General features: G+C 38.4%; 1 protein-coding gene and 1 long non-coding RNA gene across 4 annotated transcripts in view; one reads left to right on the top strand and one right to left on the bottom strand.

Annotated features, from left to right (window-relative positions):
- The first annotated feature begins 14 nt into the window (after window positions 1–14).
- On the top strand, window positions 15–9,741 carry LOC129407437 (uncharacterized). Its single transcript, XR_008631538.1, has 2 exons — window positions 15–154; window positions 8,988–9,741. It is a non-coding gene; the product is annotated as an uncharacterized LOC129407437 (long non-coding RNA).
- Window positions 1,983–24,555, bottom strand: part of sec24a (SEC24 homolog A, COPII coat complex component) — a 36,992-nt gene continuing 14,419 nt past the window's right edge. For 2 of the 3 annotated variants that reach the window (XM_055148457.1, XM_055148459.1), the window contains 20 exons: window positions 21,622–21,684; window positions 20,663–20,793; window positions 19,233–19,408; window positions 18,152–18,254; window positions 14,948–15,074; window positions 13,453–13,562; window positions 12,822–12,934; window positions 11,685–11,803; window positions 11,544–11,599; window positions 10,932–11,138; window positions 10,251–10,374; window positions 10,001–10,159; window positions 9,503–9,676; window positions 9,046–9,156; window positions 8,591–8,766; window positions 8,138–8,275; window positions 7,508–7,612; window positions 7,078–7,170; window positions 6,880–6,983; window positions 1,983–5,123 (listed from right to left, as the gene is read on the bottom strand). In XM_055148457.1, coding sequence (XP_055004432.1) covers window positions 5,009–5,123; window positions 6,880–6,983; window positions 7,078–7,170; window positions 7,508–7,612; window positions 8,138–8,275; window positions 8,591–8,766; window positions 9,046–9,156; window positions 9,503–9,676; window positions 10,001–10,159; window positions 10,251–10,374; window positions 10,932–11,138; window positions 11,544–11,599; window positions 11,685–11,803; window positions 12,822–12,934; window positions 13,453–13,562; window positions 14,948–15,074; window positions 18,152–18,254; window positions 19,233–19,408; window positions 20,663–20,793; window positions 21,622–21,684 — 2,504 coding nt within the window. In that variant the 3' untranslated portion in view covers window positions 1,983–5,008. The remainder of the gene's footprint in view (window positions 5,124–6,879; window positions 6,984–7,077; window positions 7,171–7,507; window positions 7,613–8,137; window positions 8,276–8,590; window positions 8,767–9,045; window positions 9,157–9,502; window positions 9,677–10,000; window positions 10,160–10,250; window positions 10,375–10,931; window positions 11,139–11,543; window positions 11,600–11,684; window positions 11,804–12,821; window positions 12,935–13,452; window positions 13,563–14,947; window positions 15,075–18,151; window positions 18,255–19,232; window positions 19,409–20,662; window positions 20,794–21,621; window positions 21,685–24,555) is intronic. The other variant, XM_055148458.1, reaches the window with a different exon arrangement.

Here is a 24,555-nt window from a genome sequence, read left to right as displayed (position 1 = left end):
TCTGGTCTGACACACGGGGCCCTCGGGTTTGAGTGACGGAGCTCGGAGCGAAGAAAAACAAAAGGCTAAAGACGCGACAGCAACATAGAACTACACCACAAAACTACACGGACATGAATGAAGCGACTGAGTGAAGGAGGCGCGCACTGATGACGTAGGTTAAACTCCGCAGTGACAAAGCAGAAATGAATAAATAATAATTAATGAATATCACGGGAAACTATAGGAAATTAAATAATAAACACAAAATTAAAATAAAAAATGACACGAAAAAAGCGCAGGAAATTCATCCACTCAGTTGCATAATTCTCCTGTAGCATTGGGTGAGCAGCTTTTCAAAATGAAGAACTGGGACTTTCCTGGTTTTTGGTGTTGGTAATAATAAAATAGTCGAACAACTGTAAAATTAAGGAGAATTGTTATGCACTCAGCACTTATATATCTAGTCCTGGTTTAGCCCCGGCCTGGTACCAATACAGTCACATTTTCTTTGTTTTTTGGTCATTGTTTAGCAGCTTTTCAGTATTTTACAGAAACAAATGACCGTTTTTGTCTCTCTTTACTGTTGGCAGGGATCAGATTGGTGAAATATAGAGACACTTGGGACATTTCTTGTATAAAACTGGGACAAATCACTGGTTTTGGATAAATCTGCTGAGACAGGGGACACAAGGCTCAAAACTGGGACTGTCGGGGGGGGGGGAAACAGGGACATGTGCTCACACTGTTGTAGGAGTTGTCTTATTGCATTGCATGTAGTTATTTCCCACAGTTTGTGGAAATATATTTGAATCCATTTAGGAATACTGACATTCAAAGCTTTAAATCAAACATCAGTGATATTTCAACCCAAAATAAAAATAAATAAAGTTGTTCTAGGGTAGCCTAAATGATTATCAGTTCAAATTTAATTTCAACAATATAGTCTCATAATTACTTTGAACGTGTTTGTGCCTGGTTGGCTGAAAAACACCAGCATAAACATCAGGTTGCTTTACAAACAGGCCTGCACAAACTGATAAGACTAAAATCATGTGACCCGCAGCAGAGCACAAATGAAGTTTCTAGAAACGAGCACAAATACTGAAGACTATTTGATTTTAATGTCATTCTGTTTTAAGTTTTATTCATATTTATTTATTCATACTAGTTTTAAAAGACTCCTCAGCACTAATAGGTTACATCATAGTGAATAAGTAAAGTGAGTCTGGAAGTCTCGAGGGAGGAGTGAGGGGGCAGGAGGAGCAGGATCTGGCAGTATAAGGAACAGTGTGATTAGTCTAACAGTTATCCTCACATCAAACTGTTGTGTTTATAATCAGGACAGTTATGTGTGATGTCATGTACTACTGTCCTTGAAATGGCAGTGGTCACTGAAGACAGGACACGTAGATTTAATGTTTTTGACCAGAAAGGCTAAATTGACTCAGATTGTATTAAAATGGCCATAAATGACAGAACATAATGCTATTAAAACACCATATACAGTTTAGTAGTGATGAAATATGGATTTATTTCAATTTTAAAGGTTCTATATTGCGCAAAATGACTCTTGTGAGCTTCGAGCCATGTTATGTTGTTGTTAACTTCTCAAAACCAGACCTGGAGTTGTGTTTTGTTTCATTCACGTGTTTGCATAACCCTTTATTATGAGTGTCTACATCTCCAGAACTCAAAATGTTCTGTTTCACCTTGCGATGTCATGAAACTGTAGTTTTCAAAATAACAGCTCCTTTTACCTTTAGTTCAGTAGAGATAGGAAATTCCAGGGTTGAAATGACTGAAATGATTCTAATGAAGGCTTATGGAGTTTAAAAAACACAGTGGAGCACTTCCTCTTACCACATGACATGTTTTCTGTCTGAAACGAAACACAAATCCAGAATGTTTATGGTCAAGAAACAAGATTAAACTTTCAAATCATGGTTTGGTTTTCACACATTTTCATCCAAATAAATGAGACACAGAAAGAAACTCCGCAGTAAAAAGTCCCAAACATTTTATTTTAGCGTCATTTCACCTTAAGTTTATACTAAAATCATTATTACCTTTATATAACGCAGTCTGTTCAATGTACAAGTATCAATAAGCATGTTTAAAAGATCACAATGGCTTTGTTATGTCTGTGTTAGATTTCCCATATCCTATTATATTAAAATATTTCATATATAGAGACAGAGGCTTAATAATAATTATAATAAAAATAAAAAGTGAGTTCCCGTACAAGGCAATTAGAGCATTTAATCTGATCGGGAGTTTTAAATTAAACAATCGTCACAAAAGAAACAAAACTACAATTTCTGAAAGTCAACACTGCAAAAAACGATTGTGCACGTTAAAATGACTTGAATTTTAAAGATGCACTTTGTAACTTTACTGGAGAAGGAGCCGTTGCTTTGTTGTCTCCATGGTAATGTTACTGCTTTGCCTTGAATGTTATTGAATGTCCGCAATATGGCATTAAAATGTTAGCCGGTGAGTTACAGGTCTGATCTGTGGAGAGGAGACCCGCTCACGTTAAGAAAGCAAGTTTTTCCCCAAGGTAAAAATATAAGATGAATGAATAAACGCAGGATAGATATGTTTAACGCTCTACTGTGGAACATTCCAGACAACACAATAACATCTCCATGGAGACAAGCAGATGGCGAACACCTCATGATGAAAAGTTACATAGTGCATCTTTAATCTTGTTTTGATAGTAAGGTCAACACAAGTTTTCTGTATAAATCGATTTGCATTTTTAACTTATTTAAATCAAAACTGGTAGAAATTTGGGTTTAAAAAAAACAACATGAAGTGCAATTTTCTTAACCCTGCAAGTGGAACATTGTGATTGCAAAAGTAGTAGTCGCAGTTAAAGTATCACAAAACAAGTCTGAAATATTGGCCAAATGAATGAAGTTAATGCAGTTGTCAACACTACTCAAAACAAGATTTCTATATTGAATTTTAGCCATTTTAAACTGTGTAGAAATGTAGTTTTTTCAGTGAAAGGATGAAAAAAAAAACAGGACATTTTCAAATGGATATAACAAAACCTTTCTGCTCTTCCACGACCACCATGTCCTTCTGACTTCAGACAGTTCAACAATTTCAAAATAAACTAGAATTTTGTCGACACACAAATATAATGACTAGAATAAAAGCACACTTCTGTATGAACATGTGAAATGCATTTGTATGAGGTATTGCATTGGTTTAAGAGCATTTTGAACCAAATTACACCAAACAACACCAAAAGGACTGACCAAAGAATGGCGCTCCACAGTCCCACCCACTTTCAAGTTGGCTATGGTTTCCACAAGTCAATTTTCCATTCACTTTTCCCATTGACTAATATGAACTCAGAGACTAACCGGCTACGTGCTAACCAATAACAATATATGGGGATTTTTTTAAGTAAAAAAAAAAAACATGTTTAAAAAGCAAGATACTGTGAAATGTTTTAATAACTTAGCAGTTTCTAAAGTTTCAGAAACAGGTCTTTAGTTACCAGATAGTCCATGGGAAGTCTATGGGAAAAACGAATGGGAAACCAGAACCAGGGGGTGGGTCGTCACCGTTGAGCTCTATTAAGCGAGATTTTTACATAGCTAGGCCAGTAAAATGTGATTAAAAGATGCAATGTGTAACTTTTCTGGTGTTGCTTTGCCTAAAATGTTCCACAGTATGGCATTAAACTTTCCCAAGCAGGTGATGAAACTGGGTTAATTAAATGCCAGTTCTGTGGATAGTGGATCATTTGGTAAGAAAACCACCTGTAATTCAATAAATGCACAATCGATAAGTTTAAAGCCATAAAGCGGAACATTACAAGCAAGTAGAGGTCCCTCTGATAGAAAAGTTACACAACGGAACTTGAATATTTTGTCTGAAATTTGACCCATCGTTCACCAAAGCACTGTCCAGGATTTGAGCTCACAACCTTATCTTAATTCTTTGATTGGAAACACAGTCGGATCAGGATAACCGTTACTTCTAACTTAGAGATCGTGTTTCCTCTTTTCAAATATCACGTCTTTATTGCGATTTAATTTTAGACTTGTATTTTAAATTAGAAATAAAGTGGACGTGCCAACAAGGCTACCTCATACAAACACACAACAGTGAATAAACATTTAAATGCTCTACAGTGACACCCACTAACAGTCTCAAGAACAGGTCTTCAGGTAAAAACAGGGCTGTTCAGATACGCTTCAGTACTCAAGTTTGTCATTATTTAGAATTATGGGGCTCAGGTTGGATATGAGTTGCAAAAATGTATAAAGGTGAGATTTCAAAAAAAAAAAAATCTAATTGTAAGACACCAGACATTTTAATCAGTTTTGTAAGGCAAGTAAGAAATGTAATTACAAAGCATAAAATTAATTCAGAAAAAAATATGAATAATAATTTGACTGCTAATTATCATATTTAAGATGTTTGGTTGTTTTTGCGTCCTGATGTAGTTGTTGAGCTTTGACACAATTTGGCTCGTAAATACTCTGATTCGTCACTGTTTTTCTCTTTTGAAAATGTGTAACTTATTAACTGAATATTGCTTTAGTTTGGTTCCTTCATTTACCCTAGTCCTAACATGTCACAAAAATAACTGAATTAAAATAATTTCACAAATATTAAGTACTCCTTCGTCTCTTACAAGGTGATATCAGAACATCCCTATTTTTGAATCATGTTTAGTGAAGAAATAGCGATTTTAAACAGAAAAACATCAATCTCATGTATCTCTTCTTGCCTGGGGTCAGTTGCACAGCATTGTTCTATGAGAAAAACACTGATTCATTAGATCTATACGGACTTGGATCACCTTTGGGTTGCAGTTCGCCATCCGATGCTTTAGCTGGATACAAAAAGCGCCAGTAGCTTCATAAGTTTCATTGCTTCTCTCTGATTGGTCAGTCTGAAAAGTTAGATTAGAGTTTATTTTTGTCCGACATTCGCGCTCATTTACATAGATCTGCACACGCAGGGGAGGATAAAGGGGGAAAGGGGCAGGGCATCCGGTTTATTTGGAGATCTGTTGTTGCAGATGAAGCAGGAATTCGTAATAGGACAGCGCAGACTCCGTTCGGTCCTCGATCATGTTCTGCAAAAAGCTGGTCTTCATCTGGCTCTCGTCCCTGAAACAAAGAGGGAGATGTTAGTTAAAGTTCCTATGACACAAAATGGACTCTTGGGAGCTTTAAGCCATGTTATTATGTTTCCTCCTCAAAAACGTAACGGGAGTTGTGTTTTGTTTCATTTACACATGTTTGAGTAACCCTGCATTATTGGTTTGTTTACATCTCCAAAAACTGAAAATGCTCTACCTTGTGATGTTAAGAAGTGGTAGTTTTCAAGTGAAAAAATACCTTTAGCTTATGTTTAGCAGAGATTCCAGGTCTGAAATCATCCAAATGATTCTATTGAAGGTGTGTGGAGTTTATACCACAATGGAGCACTTCCTGTATCACCACATGACATCACAAGAAGTGTTTTCCTTTTGAGTGAAGAACTCCTCAACACCTAAATGTGCAGGATTGGTGTGTTAAGCGTGTGTGAATGAAACAAAACAAAACTCCCGTTCTGTTTTTGAGGAGGAAACAACATAATAACATGGCTTAAAGGAAACAATGTCATAACAGAACAGAAAATAATGTAATATGGTCCCTTTAAAGCTACAGTATGTAACTTTCTGGAGGTGGCAGGTCACCTGCATGATTGAGTAGAGGTAGATAGGTAGAGACGTTTTATAGCATACTGTGGAAGACAAAGGAACAACATTTTCATAGTAACAACATGTTGAGACACTCCTCCAGGCAAATAAGAGTCAGGTTTGTGGAGATGCAAGCTCGCTCACTGTAAGGACACATGTTTTGTTTTTCATTGTTATAAAAAGCACAAACATGAAAAAACACCTTTTCCCAAGTCTATCTTTTGGCTTGTTGAGGTCGAAACTACGATGGTCCTCACGGAGTCATAGCCTGATTCATCAGCCGGTTTCACTTTGTGGAAACTGTCTGACTTCACAGCATTAGGATTTGCTCACACGCTAGGCGGGTACTTCTTTTTTATTTAACCAATTGCTGTTATTTGGTCGTGACGCATGTAATGCCCCCGCTAATGGGGCTAACGGGTATATTAAGCTTTTCCCAAATCCCGTAGGAAGAAGGGCAATAACATGTTTCCCCTTGATAAAATTCACCAAACATTCTCTTTGTTCTGGCTTTAAATCCTCAATCTCGTGAATCGTTGCCAACACAAAATGTCTGTCTTCGTCTACATCCATCTCGACCCTTGTTTACTGTTGTGTTGTTCCACAAAAGGAACCCAGACACACAGCACGAGTTTGACGTCATGGCTTCACAGCTCACAGCTGATTGGACGGTGCGCAGTCTACAATTTCCAGGGTTCTTGCAAACCATTTAGTGTATTCTGATTCCTGACCTAGTCGCTGAAGAGAAATGAAATTGAGTGGAGGCACTAGGTGGCTCCAGCCTGGCAAACAGAGACGAGGACCATACGCAAAATATAGCAATAGCCATTCATAATGGAGACACAGGGACATTTAGCTCTGTGCAGAGGACATTATATTACACAAATAATCTTTCATTTAACTAATCTTGCTGACAGGAGTTTGAGACTCTCTTTATATATACACCCATGGACCACTATGGAACCGACCTGGATCACTGAGGATTACACACATATAAGACACATGGGAATAGAAAAGTACTACATTTAATGTTGAAAATCATTGTCTAAAAGTGTTTTTCATCATCATAATGTTATCACATTCAGTATTGAATATTTAGCCTATTCCTTAGTATCAAACTCAAGCTTGAAATGTTAGTATTGTGACAAAATTATTTTATAGTTTAATCTGTATCTCATTACCTGATGATGTGCAGCGTGGGAGCGAAGGGTCTCTGGTCCTTGAGCCACCCCACAAACACTCTCACTCTTTGGGACTCGGCTGTGTCCAGCTCTGGGAGGAGATACTGGGGACGAGACAAAGAATCAGGACAATCTGAACCAGTCTGAGACAAACCGCAGCAGTAAGGGCACTTAAGTGGACAAAGTGGAGTTTAGTACCAGGTTTTCAGGCACAGCGGCGTAGCTCGGCACGCCCAGGACTTGTGTGAGGAAGGCTGGGTTACAGTTTCGACCAATCCACAAATACATCACCTGCAGAAACAAGACAAAAACTAAATCAGAACGAGGTACAAACCATGAACTGGATATATGAATATGCACAGTCTGCTAGCCACATTCCAAATAAAAGGTGAGGATGGTGGATGGCGCCAAGTTGTTCCTTTGAGGTCTGGTCCCAACTCACTTTGTAGAGAAAAATGGTGACCCCCCCCACTTTCCCTAAATTGTCATTAGTCATTAAAATGTTTGTATTAACCCTCGCTACATGATCCTGGGGTTTTTATTTCACTATTTTGTTTGTAAATAAAGAATGGCTTCACTTGTGGCTGGAATGAGTGCCCCCAGCGCCCCACATGCTCGGGCCACGTACCGTCCCTGCGTCCATCAGGAAGGCCCCCTCCCTGCTCAGCTTCTCCACAGACAGCTGCAGGACCCTGGGCTGAGGGATCGTCCGGTCATTTATGTTCAACGCGCCCTGCACCAGACCAAATACACCAGTGAGATCAGCACATTTCAAGTGAGGTCACAACTTGAAAACATACAATATCAGCTGTGTTTTAGAAAATGGCTTTAGCTTGGAAAGAAGGGACCTTTTACAGCACTGTTTTATGCATTAGCACACCCTCTTCTGGCAGCAGTGGGAATGACAAATGACAAAATATTAAAAGCATATAACCTAAATATCTATGTGCTCATAAAGTCTTTCTGCACTGTTGTTCAAAATCTACTTTTATTTACCTTATTTTAATACATGCTCTCTTTACTTTTATCATAGTTTATATTATTATTATGATTATTATTATTTGTTTTATGTTGCATCAAAGTTCCCAGTTTGGAAGAATCAGAATATGTCATTGTTAATGAACAAATTTCACAGCTTTCGGACGTGTTGCAAGAGGAAAATCACAACAGTCTCATTTCTGGGGCTCAGTGCGAGAGCACCCAGAGAACAGGATGAATGAAATATTTGGTATGTTATGGATGGTCGTTCCCTCCTCACCTCGTCGGTGAGATCGTCCACTCTGTAGAGCGCAGGGTGGATCATTAACATGGCGTAGACCAGCGGCTGGTATTTAAGCTGACACATGGCAAACACGCGGTCATCCAGTCTGGTGCTCGTCCCCACTCTGAAGGCTTTCTGTAAAACACACAAACAATGCCATAGGTTTAAAGGAGCATTTTTTATACTCTAGTTTCCAATTTCTGTTTTGATCTTATAATATATAAGTTTAAAAAAAGTAACACGTAAAACTACATATACAAGTATTGCAATATTAACCAATGCATATGATACCAATGCACATGTGTTTTGTATGAAAATGTATTGAAAACCTTTGAACTCAAGCAAAAATGAAATATAAAAGCAGATAAACTAAAATATTAAACATATCTTTAAAAAGCAAAGTATTTTCAGCAGCATGAATGTCATTAGTCTTTGGGGACAGTCCAGTACCTGTTTGTGCAGTGCGAGCACATAAAGGGGGAAGAGTCTTAAACAGGCAGGGGCCAGGAGCCCGGGCTGTTGGATGGTCAGCACAGATTGTCTGTAACAGGACAGAGAGTCTATGGCTGCGTTGGTCAGAGCGTCTCTGGCATCACTCAGGCTGGCCGTCACTGAGCGGTCCACAGCTACAGACAGAGATAAGATGAGGAGGTTATAGAGGACAGGGCTGGGGACTGCTAAAAGAAGGTCCAACAAAAGTAAAAATGGCTTTCACTATTGATTATGAACAAAACAGACCTTTATTTAATCAGCCCCATTCAACACAAAAAATAGTCCACATGCTTTTACTGACTGAGAACTGACTGCACACTTCTCCATTAAAAAAACATGTTTTTCTGTTTTTCAGCACAATAAAACAACACATTGACCTTGAGACTTAAACTAAGTGCAGCTGCAGTACTCACCCATACAGGCCAGCAGTCCAGTGATGGCCTGAACATCGGCTCCAGCAAAAATATCCGACAGAGAATTCACCACCGGCAAACAGAGCGTGTGCACTCGGATCCTTCTCTCTCCTGCAGGGACAACAACATTTACAACCAGTACTCAAACATATACCAGCCATGAGGATCTCTAGATGAAGCTTTGTGCTATGAGCTGATTGGCTGTGAGGGCGGTGCATCTGCTTCACTTCTGTCTGAAAAAGCTGTTCTAAAGCTGTGCACATGTTTGAAAAGGGTTTGGGAAAGACCGGAACAAGTGAGGTACATTTAAATACATACTTCATTCTTTCAGTTTAAAAATCTCGTACCTCAAATTTAAATATTTGTATCATTTTCCTACACATGTGAATTGGTGTTTCACATTTTTTACTTAAGGGTACACTGTAACTTTTGGTTTGGGGTCAGGCCTATCCTGTACCTTTGCTGGAGGTGTAGAGCAGCGCGGCCTGGAAGGACACCACCTGCAGGTCGTCCAGGTTTTCGTCGATGGACATCTGAACTGCAAATCCTGCATCTGGGTTCACGTTGGGAAGCGAGAGCAGGTCTGTGGAGCGCACGAAGAAGTTTCCGTGGAACGTGTGGATCGACAGGCCTGAGGAGAGACAACATTTACATTTTAAGAGTGTAAAATCCAGTAAAAAATGAATATTATCAGAACTTTGTACAGTATATTTTTTAAAACAGGAACAAGAAAAACTGAAAATCTAACAAACATAAAAATTGTAAGGCTGTAGTCAACTTAATACATGTCCTGCTGATCGATAAGTCAGAGTTAATGCAAAAACAACAACAAACTATTCATGAAGAAAAAATTGATTTATATAAAGACTGATTCATGAGTTTAATCTGCGTTTTTACAAAGAGAACCAAAAAAGACCAAATTTTCAGCTCACTCACTCCCTCTGCTCAGACTGACCTTTAGTGCAGCGTATCCTCATAACAGCTTCGAAGCCGATCTTTCGTGTTAAATATCTCTTAAGGTCCTTCTGGAAGCGTTCGACCTGAGCGACGTTGTGCTGCTGATGGTACGAAGGGTAATAATACACAGAGCCTGCAGAGTACCTGGAGATGCAGCCTTCAGGACACAGGACACAGGAGAGAGGTTTAACACTAGAGCCATCTCTATGTGGCACAGACCAAAAAGTATGTGACAACGTGTCAGTTACCGAGGGAAGCCAGGTCGCAGTACTGAGCGCTGAGCAGGAACAGGTCCACTGCCACCTGCTGGCCAGAACAGTCCAGAGCCAGTTTCTTATAAAAGTCTGTGGCTGGAGACAAGTGCTGCACGTCCTGGTGAAGAAAACAAACACACTTCAGATACAAACTAAACTCCCACAGTCAGATGGGTGTGACTGAAAGGTGGATTAGCCAATCACAGAAATGCAGGATTTTATTTGGCTCTCCAAGAGAATAAGTGAAGCAGTAATGCAGTAAATCTGAGGTAAGAGAAGGTTTGAGTTCTAAAAGTGTTCAAGTAAAAGTGTAAAAATAGAAGTGCACCTTGTAAACAACTACAGGGGCATTATAGTTTGAAAGATGACTGAAATCTGAACTGCTAACTAACTAACATATACAAGAATCCAATGTATTTTCAGTTTGTTTAAAAGAAGTCTAAACCATAGGTACAAGATTTTTCAAAATACAGGATGTAATTCTTTGCAGAGGACATTCTGTTATCAATAATTGTGCCAACTCAAATAAATAACTGAGGGTAGTTTTATTCCAGAATAAAAAGATTGAATTACAGATAGCCTGTATCACTGCTGTCTCAACAGACATAGATCTAAACCAAGAGAAATCCAGGTTAACATTCTGCATAACCCTTTGCTGTAAATCCACACTTGTACCTTTGCAGCAGCCCTCTGGTTGGGGTCTTCTCTGGACTGCAGTGCTCCAGCCCCGAGGTTTGGAAGCTGGGTCTGAAACACAGACATGCGCCCCCCAGTGGGCGACAGCAGCTTGAAGGCGGCCTGCAGCGCGGAGCCCAGAGCAGACTGAGTCTCCATAGTCTTCTCAAACAGAGTGGGCAGACTCTTCAACAGGTCCTGAACCAACTGGACATGTGGAGGAGGGACAATATTCATGAGCATTACACTTCTCTTCAATGGTATTCAATGCTAACACATAACATGTTCAGATCACCATGTTACCTTTTACAGTTCAGACAGAGCAGTGCACCTGTATATACTATGCTTGTAAATGTCTGGATCCAAGTTAAATTATCGCACAAAAAGTGAAAGGACAGAAAATATCATTGTTGATTACAGATTACACAAGCAACGTTTTTGTCATTTTAGTTTTTGGTTTTATGAGTGCCCTGACTGTTTATATAATGTTAAAGTTTCTAAGGTTGATGTACTTGACATTTTAGTAACTGCTACCATAACAGACCTGTTGCAGAAATGTACTGCTGTGTATAATCAAAGTCCAAAGTCACTATTAATTAAAAAACATCTTACCTCTTTGCTCTCATTAAGGTTTACTAGAAGGCTGTCTGGTGTTGGTAAAAATATATCTGTACAAAACAAGAGTACAGTAGTTATAATCTTGTCCCATTACAAACATACTGATCTAAAGTACGTGTACCAGTGATGTCTTACCTTCTATATCTGACACTATAAGCATCTGTGGCTGTGAGAGACCCTCCTGGAGGTTATAGAAGTGAATGGTGCTGTCGAATGTGATGAAGCCCACTTTAGTCCGGGAGTCTCCGGGAAGTCTGCGAACAAACACCAGCAATGACATTAAGAGATGAGGTCACAGCTGGAATTCTAGCTTTAAGTAGAGTTCACAATAGTGTCACATCATTCTAAACTGTCCAGAGTTTAGACTGAGCTGGAGGAAGAGAATTCTATGGTGGAATTTGCTTTTTTAAATGCAGTGGTCGTGATTTGGCTTCATTGACTCTGAATTCGATTTCTCCTGAAAAATTGTGGTCCTTCTCCCTCCGACTGCTGCTGGTCATTTTGAATTTATTTATGTTCATGTGAACCTGCTCTACATTGTTGCTGGGTGTTTGTTTCACTATTTTCTCCCCAAATTAAGATATGAACATTAAAGAGCCCATATTACACTTTTATAATGTTGTTTCCTCATCACAAACCTAGAGTTGTGTTTTATTTCATTCACACATTTACCAGTGGTGTGGTATGGAGCTCGGCTCCACATTAGCTGCTGTGTGTATATGTGTGTATGTATATATATATATATATATCCTGGAAAGTAAAGGCATCAGTGGTGCCTGTGGTGATCGGAGCACTCGGGGCTGTAACCCCCAAACTGGAAGAGTGGCTTCAACAGATACCGGGAAAAACAATGGACATCTCAGTCCAGAAAAGTGCAGTACTGGGAACAGCAAAGATACTGCGCAGAACTCTCAAGCTCCCAGGCCTCTGGTAGAGGACCCGAGCTCAATGAGGGTGAGAGAGACCTACCACCGTGGAAGGTGAGAAACACATTTTTTTTAATTTATTTATTTTTTATATATATATACATACATATATATATATATATATACATACATATATATATATACATACATACATATATATATATATATATATATACATACATACATACATATATATATATATATATATATATATATATATATATATATATATATATATATATATATATACACATATATATATATATATAACTGCCTCAGTCCTATATACAGTCTATGATGAAGCCCAATGTTAAGTTCTATTTAAATAATAAAAGTAAATACGTACGAGTTTAAGTTGTCGAGCAGTGACTGACAGAAGACATGCAGGTATCCCGTTTCCATGGCGTTATGAGACACGTCCAGAACAAACAGGTACACGGCCGGCTGAGGAGGTCTCAACTGACAATGAAAAACAGAGGGACAGAAGTGATGATGTGGCTCTTGATGTAATGTTAGCATGTTAGCTTCTGTTACTATGAACAGGCTTCAGTTGGTTAGTTTGTTTTATTTTGGGGTTTTTTGTTGAGAAAAGGCTTGTGGGTGGCAAGTTAGTTTTTAAACTTACTTCTCCTAACATGTTTGTTACCCCAAAGCATTTTCCTTAACCATTCTCCTCATCTTAAGATAATCTTGTTCCTAAATTTAACCAAACCCACACCTTAAATAATGCACCTAAATTGCATAACCTCAAATGACCAATTACATCAGATTGCCCCAACCCGACATTCTAGAATTAACCCAAGAAAAAATATTAGTAGCAATTAAAAAAAAAAAAAAAAAAAAAGTCAAAATCTCTACATTTCCACATTCACTGAGTCATTTTGATGTGAGAAATGTTTTGTCTTAGGCCTAGAACCTCTTCTCTGTGCTCATAGCAAAAGCAAAAAGTTTTTTTGGTTGTTGTTTTTGAATAGTACCATATATTCTGAAGGTGCAATGAACTCGATGGTGGCGTTCTGAACCTCTGGTCTCTTATGGGGCTCTCCGTATGCTCTGCTCACCGGGTTATACATGAACTCCTCTGGAACTGGAACAGAAAAGAACAATTACAAAGGCTTTAACTTTACAAAACAAGACTCCAGATATGTTTTTGCCGAGGAGACGGCATTATAACAGATCAAAAAATAGTGTGATATGTGCCCTTTAAGAATTGTTTTCATGTTTGGGTTTAGTACTCAAGACCTCAGGATGAGCAAACTTGACCTCTTGAAAAAGACCTGATTTCAGTCTTACTTATTTTCTATTCCACCATTCAAATAGCACTTTCCATTTAGCTGCAATTAACTCTTTTTGAGCTAGTAAAATGCATTGTGTTTTAAACTACTTGACACCTTTGATTTAATCAAGATAAAGCAATATTTTAATCAGACTTACATAACAGGGACACAAACCGAACAAGTGCAAACCTGTCACAAACTTAATAAACAGGTGTCGCTGCTACGGTTTTGCCACTGGCTTCAAATTAGGGCTTTATATTTTGCATTTGTCAAATACAGTACATGCAAAGCCCCCAGTCAGGCTTTGACAGAAAATGCGGCATAATTACATAACACTGATTGGTAGACTATTTTAATAATGTCATCTTTTCATCATAAAACTCTAGGCCGCACTGTGGTGCCCCATTTGAGTCCTTTAGCAGAGGCAGCTAGAGCAGTCAAAACTTATGCTCAATTTCAACATGACTTGAAATTAATACTCAAGTACAAGTACAGAGTAACTTAAAGACCAACTTAAAGAATAACTTAAAAGAGTAACTTAAGAGGATAACCAAGTACTAGTCATATTCGTCCTTTAGTCAGGTGATCGGTCTGAATAAAATATCGGTGAATACTAGGGCTGAAAATATGAATATCGGCTTAAAGGAACTGTAGGCAAGATATTGTTTTTAAATTCCATTGATCATAGTGTCTCCAGATATGAGGCACAAATCAGATCAAATCAAATAAATCCTTCAAATGCTTCAAATCAAATATATCCTTATCCAATTTACTCTTAGTTACAAAAGTATTGGACATGACAGTCAATTTGTTTATGTTATAATTTGATGTTTTGGTTCTCAACACGAGCCTCACATGAGTCTCTTATGGGTTGCCAGTTTCAAAGCTGAAATCCAGTGTGTTTAAACCTAAAATGTCTCTTTGATCTGAATAGTCTACCTAAACCCCAGCACCTGCACCAGTTATGAGTCAGTGCTAGTGCAGCCTCTGCAGCTCAGGGAGAGAATTCTAGAGGTTCGGAGCTTTTACATGAGGCCTGGTCTGTCCATATACAGAGAATGAGACAAACTTGTACATGTCCTGCATGTGCCTGCAGGTTAAGGTGTAATTGCAGTACATTTAAACATCAGAGCACAGGATACATACAGGTCCATATATTGGTCATACAGATCATACACAGGTAGATGTTCCTCACCTTCGTTGACTCTGTAGCACAGGTTACACTTCCAGCGCCTCTGGTCCAAAAACGACACAAAAGGATTGATGTACGTCCGACACGAGCGACAGCGCACGATCGTACTGGACGTCACCACCGGGAGCTGCTGCACAAAGCACCAAAAAAAACATGGGTCATTATCTTAAAGGTGCACTATGGAGCTTTTTGATGGATGTTCTGTCACCTGCTTCTATTCATTGAGATGTTATTCCTGTACCTGGAATTTTACACAATGTAGCATTAAACCTAAACAGGTGATGCCACAAAGTCAAGTTACAGGTGAAATGTGACCAGTAGCGACCCTGCTCACAATAAATATGCATGTTTTCCAAGTTTGTAACAATAAAATACCTGAAATTTAATGGTCATCGTTGCCATGGTCATGGTTGGCTGCTCTTGTGGCTGACTGGCTGACACACTGAGCAGTTTTTAAACTTTTAAACATTTTGACCTTAACTTAATATTTTGGGATTTTGGCCAATTAAGAAGCACATCATGTGCTGTTCTGAATGATTGATTATTGGATTGTGTGATTTGAGCAGTTTGTTTTTCCTGTATCCATGGCAACTCTACATGTAGACAGCTATCCTAGCCAGCTAGCTCTGAAATGCTACTTTTTACACCACCAGGCTTTCTACACCAAATGTGTCAGAAGACGTTCCAGAGGAAACACTCAGAGACTGTCCCATCTCATCACCGACCGAAACAACCGAGCAGATAGAGGCTTATGAGAGGATTTCCTGGACACTGGATCTGATGACTCTGAGCTCAGACTGTTGAGCTGCACTCAGACTGTTAAGCTTACGTTTGCACTTTCTATTATTATTGTATTTTACAGCTCAGTGTGTTTAAATTGCCCCTCAGGGACAAATAAACTGATATTGATTGATTAAAGCGAAATAAGTTTAATGCCATACTGTGGAACATTCCAGGCTAGCAACATCTTCACATAGTAAGAAGGTATAAACCAAACTAGGGGTGTCAAATTATCACGTTAATTGCGATTAATTAATTACAGTCATATTTAGCGCGTTATGTTTTTTAATCGCGTTAATCTCATTTTTAATCTCTAACTTTACTGTTTCTGTATGTGAGTTCCTTTATTATAAAATCTGTTTTTATGTGTTGTTGGGACAACACACACACACAAAAAAACACATTTATAATTTTTTTTTATTTCAGTAATTCCACTCATTGCCGGAAACCCACACAAAACGCACGCAGTAAGAGCGATGTAAACGTCATGTACACGTTGGCGGCGTCAGTCACACAATGGACGAGGTGGAAGAGCCAGTAGAACAGAGGCAGCAGTGCTCAGGTAAAAACACATTCGTGTCTTGGAAATTCTTCTCCCGACGTGAAATATAAAAGAAAATAACAAATATAAAATCGCCTACAACTTAAATGTCACTGGTGAAAACAACCTGCATAGACTCATGATGTCTGCACTACTGTCCTATAGTGACCTGCCACATGAGGGGACACGCACACAAACACACACACAAACACACACAAACACAAACAAACACACACAAACACAAACAAACACAACACACACCTTCATCATCGTCATCGATCTGAGAGCACGTGGACCACGTTTCCTTCCGTAGTTACTGCGCAGACACCACTGTCCTCCCGTGTGCCGCGTACGTTTTCTCGCGTACGCTGCATAAACCTCCTGTGCGCCTCTAAACCAGAACTAACACCAAGACTAAAACCGGGACTAACCCAGTCCAGGACTAAACCAGGACTAAACCAGGTCTAAACCAGAACTAAAACTAGAATTAAATCAGGTCTAAACCAGGACTAACACCAGGACTAAAACTAGGACTAACCCATTCCAGGACTAAACTAGGACTAAATTAGGACTTAAAGCAGGTCTAAATCAGGACTAAAACCAGGACTAAAAAAGTGATCTCATATATAAAGCAAAGACTGGACTTTTTATTGTCTTTAAGTAGACAAAAGTTATTATGTTCAGATTTCCTCGTCTTTGCTACTTTACAGCAAACAGTTTCTTATTCATGGAGACTTGGGCTCAACAGCCAATTTGAAGAGAACAAACAAGAACAACGTTTGCAGGATGCGGTTGCTACATTCATGTACTTTTAAAAAGCATGACAATATCAAGTAATCCAAAGTATTCAAATTACGTTATTCACTTTAAGTAATTAAATGGATTCCGTTACAAACTACATTTTGGGATACGTAATCTATAATCTGTAGGGGAATACATTTTAAAAGTAACCTTCCCAACACTGCAGATTAGTAATAGTAATAATAATGATGATACTGTGGAATGTGACTGCATGTGTTAAAGTTTGTTAAACAATAAATGACTTTATAAAGTCACTTTTTTTTGTTCTATATCAGTCTTTTGATCTGCCACAATAATGTAATAATGAATTTAAATGAAAATAAATACCTCAAATTGAAGGCTTTTCTCAGCTATTTTTAGGTGAAATTAAAAAGAGATTAATTAGATTAATTAATTACAGATCATAATTAATTAATCTCTCAATTTTTTTTATTACATGACAGCACTAAACGAAACATAAGAAAATCTAAATGGGGTAAAAGTTATTTGTTATTAAACTTTGTAGGATGTAACAACAGGATTATCACATCATATTTTATACCTCACTTTATGTACTTTGTTTACCATTTAAAAAATTCAAACAGGTTTTCTAATTTTTTCTCATTTAAAATGTTGTTTAAGGTAAATATAGACAGACACACAACAGCTTTAACAGTTCACATCTGTTCAAAGTTCCTCCTCACTTACCTTATGCATTCAGAGCATTCTAATTATTCACTGTGATGAGTCTATAAGCACTTTTCACAACTTTCAGAGGGAGTTTTGCTGTCAAAGTGAAGCCAACAACTAGCATGCTAAAACACACTTCCTCATTCTTGCACAATGAAATGCTTTATAATTAGATGCAGACAGCACACAGCAGACTTATTTTGACCTCAAGGGCTGCTTATACAATATCTCTGTGCTGGAGCAAGACACATTTTGCCTTTAAAGTGTGGATGACAGATTTTCTTTGTTTTTTTTAAATTCCATTCTCTAAATGAACTCCAGGCAAAGGGATTACATCTCCATAGAGACAAGCCTTCTACTAGAAAAGTTACAAGTGCAGCTTTAAACCTGTCCTTTGGGGTGATGGGGGTACATACCGAGAGGTCTTTGAATGGGTGCAGCAGCAGGCCAAGGGGCAGCTTGGCTTTGTTGAGGAGAGACTGGGTTTGAGGGATACTGGTCAGTGTACAACGGAAAACTCTGAAACACAAACACATACATACTGTATACATTTACTCCAAGTGCATATGACAGGTTTTCATGTTTTTTCCAATTCTGACTTGGTTTCGTTTGGTTAGAAGTACTTGTGATAAATATTTATCATAGTTTTATGTCAGTGGTAGTTTGTGGAAAAAAACTAAAAAGTAAAGTACAAAAATACAGAAATTAGCACTGAGTTCTAAAACAGAATCCCTCTACTTATGTCATCAACCCCAAATAGTCCATCTAAAACGCAGGGACAATCAAATCATTGTGTAATTTAGACAAAGATGTTTGGAGTTTAGACGTTTTGGTCCTTGTGAACATTCTAGTTGCTAGGTAACAATTATGGAATCACCTACTATGTCATATCTAACCAGGAAGTACAATTTTAAACTTCATCACAATTAAAAGAATAAAAACAAGGCATTTTCCTAATACGTTAGATTGGTATGTATTCTTATTTGTGTCGTATCTTGACAGTTTGGGCTTCAGTTTGCCTCTTCCTCTTCACCATCACATGATGTTGCTGTGATGTGTGTGGTCAGCTCATTTAAATAGATTTTGCTGTTTTACTGCTCCAAGTTGAAAGACCACACCAACATCTGTTTAAATCAGCTGATCACACACGGCACAGCAACATCACATGACACTAAAGAGGAAGGAACCGAGTGCAGCCCAAACACTCAAGGTATGAATCTAATAAAGGTCTGTACACAGGAATCATTATAAACACAGAAGACCTAATGAACCAAATCAGACGAGGCCAAGGGCTGAAACATGGCAATTTTGTTTAAAAAAATAAAAATAAAAAAAATAAATCACTAGTGCAGCAAGAAATTGTTTTCTTGAAATGAGCAGTGGAACATGTCATATACCCAGGATGCGACAGTTGCTTGGACAGTGGAGTGGTGAATATAATACTACCATGACTGTATGGATATATTAATATACTGCAGGTTAGTGACAGGGACTGACTCTGGGTTGCAGTTGACCCTCTGCAGGTCTTGGGTCAGACAGGGCGTTGGTGGGGTGAGGGGTCCAGGGGGCAGCAGGTTTCTCTCCTGGAGAAGGTTTACGACTCTCAGAGCCTCGGGGGTCCCAGACTGAAGACTCAAGGAAGCCAGAGAGGGGCTGAGCTGGGCCGGGCCAGGCTAAGGGAGAGCAGAGATCACAGGTCAATTTAAAACAGGACATTAGGTTATACAATTAAACACATTTGGATGGAGACTGAGATTCAGTTGTCTCTAATCATTTTGAACCTCTACTGAGTTCCTGCACACTAAGACAAAGATTTGCCTTGAGATGGTGTATGGTTCTCAGCCATCTCAGAAGATTTCCCACATACCTGTATGTCTGATATTGAAAACTTGATGTTTTTCTCTGCACTGCTCCAGTCTGTGTGTCAGTCCCATTTTGTCCTCAGAGCATTTTTTAACTTTTCCAACAGATATTTGCAGATACTGATATTAAGCTTTTCAATTCTTTAATACAGGCCAAATATATTTTATCAGCCACAACACCAAGACAAATATTGGACACCGGTATTGGCTCAAAAAAAAGCATTAGAAATTAAATTGCAATAGTGGTAATGTTTATGTCTTTTTGGGTGCCACTGTTCTGTTAAATAATTTTGTGAAATAGTTCATTCAAACAGAGCCTTTTTTCAAGATACATCTGGTCGCAGGCTTTGAGTATTAAGACCTTTTTTTTTTTTTTTTTTTTTTAACTAAGCTCCGGAGTTGTCACCTTGGCTCCCTTACACCAGCTTTTTAGTACCGGTCTTAACATGAAAAAAGATTGGGGACTGCTGTATTAGAAAACCGTTATATTTACACAAGTAAAGAAGATAAAAACAGCAGCAGCAGTAGTTTAAGAAGTTTATAATCCAGATTTTATTTGAGGTGATAAAGGGCCCATATCACACCACTTTTCTGATCTCTGTTATATTATCTCCTCATCACAAACAGACCTGGAGTTGTGTTTTGTTTCATTCATACGTGTCTATCACAGCTCCACATTGTTTTTAAACTCCATTCACCTTCACTTCAGTCATTTAGATCATTTCAGCTTTGGAACGGTCAATCTCTACTGAACTAAATGTAAAAGGCTTAACTTGAAAATTACCACCTAGTGGTAATTTTCAAGTTAAGCCTTTTACATTTAGTTCAGTAGAGATTGACCGTTCCAAAGCTGAAGGTGGAGCAGAGCGTTTTGAGATTTGGAGATGTAGACAGACTAATAATAAAGAGTTACTCAAACATGTGTGACTGAAACAAAACACAACTGCAGTTATGTTTTTGATGAGGAAACAACATTCTAACATGGCTTAAAGCTCCTAAGAGTCATTTTTATGTACAAGAGGACCTTTAATCACTTCAGTCCTGTAGAGTAGAGTAGTGTCTGACCTGCTGGTAGGGCTGCTGTTTGAGCGGGTAAGGCTGACCGGCGTGCCCAGGTGGAGAGCTTTGGTACCCTGGCGGGAGAGACGGGTAGTGCCCCAAGTGTCGTCCTGGAGGGCCTGGCTGAGGAACGCCGCCTGCAGGGAGGAAGAACAAGCACTGCACTTAAATTTATGATTTGTGTTTTGATAACAGCACCCAGCCTTCACAATTTAACACAAAAAAATTTAAATCTGAACTGAAAAACTAGTACAAGAATCACATTTCAGAACATGTTTGTCCAGATCTAAACTACCGGGTTTCGTAGCTTTTATGCAGAATAAGACAAGAGATTTTGTGGTTTGTGGAGGAAATTCTGATTCTGATTGTGATTAATCTTGCAGTGTGCTTGGAGACTAATAAATGCAACATATTTAGACATTTAACTTTAGGTCTGTAAGAAGAACTGGAAACAAAACGCAAAAGTCACAATTAGCTAATGACAAACCGTGAAACCTATAAGGCAATGAAATGTTCAAATGATGCTGCCTTATATTGTGAAAAGATTTGTGATTTATGTTCTTCATGTTCATCAAGGTTTCACAGAGCACATTCTAAAATATATTTAATACAGCAGAATAACAGGAAGGGCATCTGACAAACAGGGACATTTCAGAACATGTTTGTAGAGGTCTAAATTACAGGGTTACCAGCTTTTTACAAACCATGAAACCAGGATTCTTTGTCTAGTTTAAAAGTTCAGATTTTGGTCTTCTCTCAAAAGTTAAGGCTCCTTGACATGTTTAAGAAGTGAACTGAGCAAATTGAATGTAGATTTGCTAAATACAATTATTAAATCTAAAATAGGGAGAACTTGCAATTGGGGCATTTTAATATTCAAAAACATCAAAGTCCTCTGATGAACCATAAGCGCAACCGATGTACAAAATGATTCATGCCAATCCACATTGCTAATACAGACTCACCTGGTTTGTTCTCCATGTGATTGTAGCTGTTGGGAGCCTGAGGGCCATTTCCAGCCATTGTTCCTGTGTCAGAGAAAACATTTGAACGCATTTAGTGATTATTAAAAGTTCCAACATGGTTTTAATGGAAAAACAACCACAGAGTTCAAATGAAAACAAGAGGAGGGAGTGTCACAGTATTTCACACAGACAATGGTCAAATGAAAGAGGATGATGACAAAATAGGATGTTGAACAATACTTAGCTACACTGAGGGCATTCCAGACACCAAAACACTACAAATCAATTCTACCCATATAGTACTCATAGTGATTCATTTAAAGTGACAGTGTGTAACTTTCTGGAGGAACAAAGTCAACTGCATGATTCAAAGAGATATGTTTTATGTCATACTTGACAACAGGGGTCTCCAACCTTTTGCCTCTGGTGAGCAACCTTTACAAAACCAAAATTGAGTTGCTATAGGAGGACAAAGCCTTAGATGATGTACAGTTAGATGCCTATAAAACATAAAACCACTATCCATTTATTAGAGCACCAAGTTCAAAATAAAACATTTACAATGGTAAGTAATCAAATCTGAGTAGAGTACAGTATATGTATAAAACCCTTGGTGAGCTAGTTGTAATGGGGTGGAGAGCTATTGGTAGCTCCCAAGCCAGAGGTTGGAGACCCCCGCTTTAGAAGATTATAGCCAAAAAACAACATTTCCATGAAAACATGCAGGTGAGGCGCTCCTCCAGGCAAAATAAGAGTCAGGTTTGTGGAGATACAAAGCCGCTCCAAGCAAGAATGCTGGTTTCCAATGCAATAAAACATCCATTATAAAAATATATATATATATTTATTTTACTGTTTTTTGGTAGCAAAACGTTACATATTGTGGCTTTAAGATATATCAGACGTTTTGTGTGTACATTTTGTAGATTCAGAATTGTCTAGAATAATGTTGTTGTCATTTTAATTGATAGTGGTATCTGGACATCCCTGGACATTACATAATTGGAGAAGTTTATTTGGCAATTCATTTTGAAATTCAAAATACAAACATAATCACTGGTTTGCATAATTCATGTTGGGACTACAAGAGAGTCAGCAGGTTTTACACAGAATAAGAGCCCATGGAGAAAATTGCAACCAAATAGTCAGTCCTACAATACACAAGTAAATGCACTGATCTATAAATAGATTCACAGATCAAAGTTTTTGCCAAATAAACTTTCTGAGAATTTGTAAAAGATGTCGTTCTATACACACATGTGGAGATGAGCTGAGGAGAAGAAAAGTGATGCTGAATGAATGGATAAATAAACACAAATGAGGACAAGAGTAGACTATTCAGAATACACTGTCAGGGATGCACTGATGGAGTTTTGTTCTAATGTGAAGTATCATGTGTCACAGCTCAGAAGCTTTCACCACAGTTGTTTACATGAACACGGAGCGAAAGGCAGAGCACGGCAATCTGGAAATTATGGAACTATAAAACAAAAGAGGAAAACGGGAAGGGCTGGGCAATTAATTGAAAGATCAACAGTGACTGTAAATCAGCCATGTCTACTCATCAGTAATGTGGCTGGAGTTATTGAATCATGAGGTCTACAGGCAGCCCTTTGTCAGTAAAAGCATGTGGATTGGAGCAGAAGAAGAAATATCACAGTCTTTTTCGTTAAATGACAGAGCAGTGCCTCTAGTTAGCAAAAGTTGATGACATGAGCTGCAAAATAACAATGCCGTTTAAGTTCCTGAAATCAATACTAATAGTAACTGTTCTAGTGCAGCGACTGAATCATATTCTAGTCTGTTTTAAATGGACTAACTATGCATGTGGTAGGGATGTACAACCCGATTTCAATCAAGATGGAGATTCAGTCAGGTCTAATTGTCAATGTGGTCATGGGTCAGTCTCTGCTTCTGTCCCAGAATCATAGCATAAGTTATTTTAGGTTATGCTATAGGGTGGTCCTTATTTATGAACTTTTAAAATCATATGGTCTGACCTTCCCAAAATGCTCCAATTGAGGAGAAATTGTGGTCTTTAAAGTTTTATGAAAATACATCATATTTAAAAGTAACTCAAACGCCCTGAAGTTTTTGCAACTAATTTCTGCATCTTTGTGTCCTTGGGAAAGACACTTAACCCACCTCGCCCCCAGTGTCTGCATTCACTGGTGTGTGAATGGGTGAGTGGTTTCTTGAAGGTGGAAAATCGCAGTATAAAAATGTGACCATTTACCATGAGTCTGTCCATGTAATAAGTGCCATTAACACTGACATTCAACAGGCTGGTTCTGCAGCGATGCCACTGACACGAGTCTGGAGGGAGTACAGTGGAAGCATGGACCATTGGTGGGCCCAGCATGGCTGAATCAGGCTTTCAAGAGTCTCTCAGACAAACTCTTCAGAGTCTGGACTGAACTTTGCAGATGTTCAGTGGCCACATTTACATTATGTTTTTAGCATAATGTCTCAGCACAAAAACTAGCATCAATAAAATATTTTTCTGTCAGTCAATATCATGTTTTCTTTCATAAGACATGCATGTGCTTGTAGAGTGAACACAAGATTATGTTGCAAAAATGTGACTCTATGTGTCTCTTTATTGTGTTTCCTTCAGGACTTTAGCAGTAGTGAGGAGGACCACCAAGACAAAAACTTCAAGGTCTTTGAGCTACCTTTAAATATGCATGGATTTTTGTGAAACTTTGCAACCCCCTTTTTTATTAAATGCTAAATATTTAGAGAATTTTTTTATCTTTTATTTTTTTCCCATTGGATAAGGCTCACCCTATTGGTAGTGTTGTAATTATGGAGACTTTCTGACCTCAAAGCTATAGGGGCACACTACTATCTGAGGGTGCTCTAGACTAGTGTGCAGTCAGTGCATCCCTGATTGGGACAATAGGGGAGAGGAGGGAGCAGAGGTTGGCAGTA

This window comes from Boleophthalmus pectinirostris, unplaced genomic scaffold (genome assembly GCF_026225935.1).
Source record: "Boleophthalmus pectinirostris isolate CB_2022bp ecotype Guang Dong unplaced genomic scaffold, ASM2622593v1 HiC_scaffold_12, whole genome shotgun sequence".
Classification (NCBI taxonomy): domain Eukaryota; kingdom Metazoa; phylum Chordata; class Actinopteri; order Gobiiformes; family Gobiidae; genus Boleophthalmus; species Boleophthalmus pectinirostris.
Note: the sequence above shows the minus strand (reverse complement) of the source record. Positions and strands in the feature narration are given on the sequence as shown.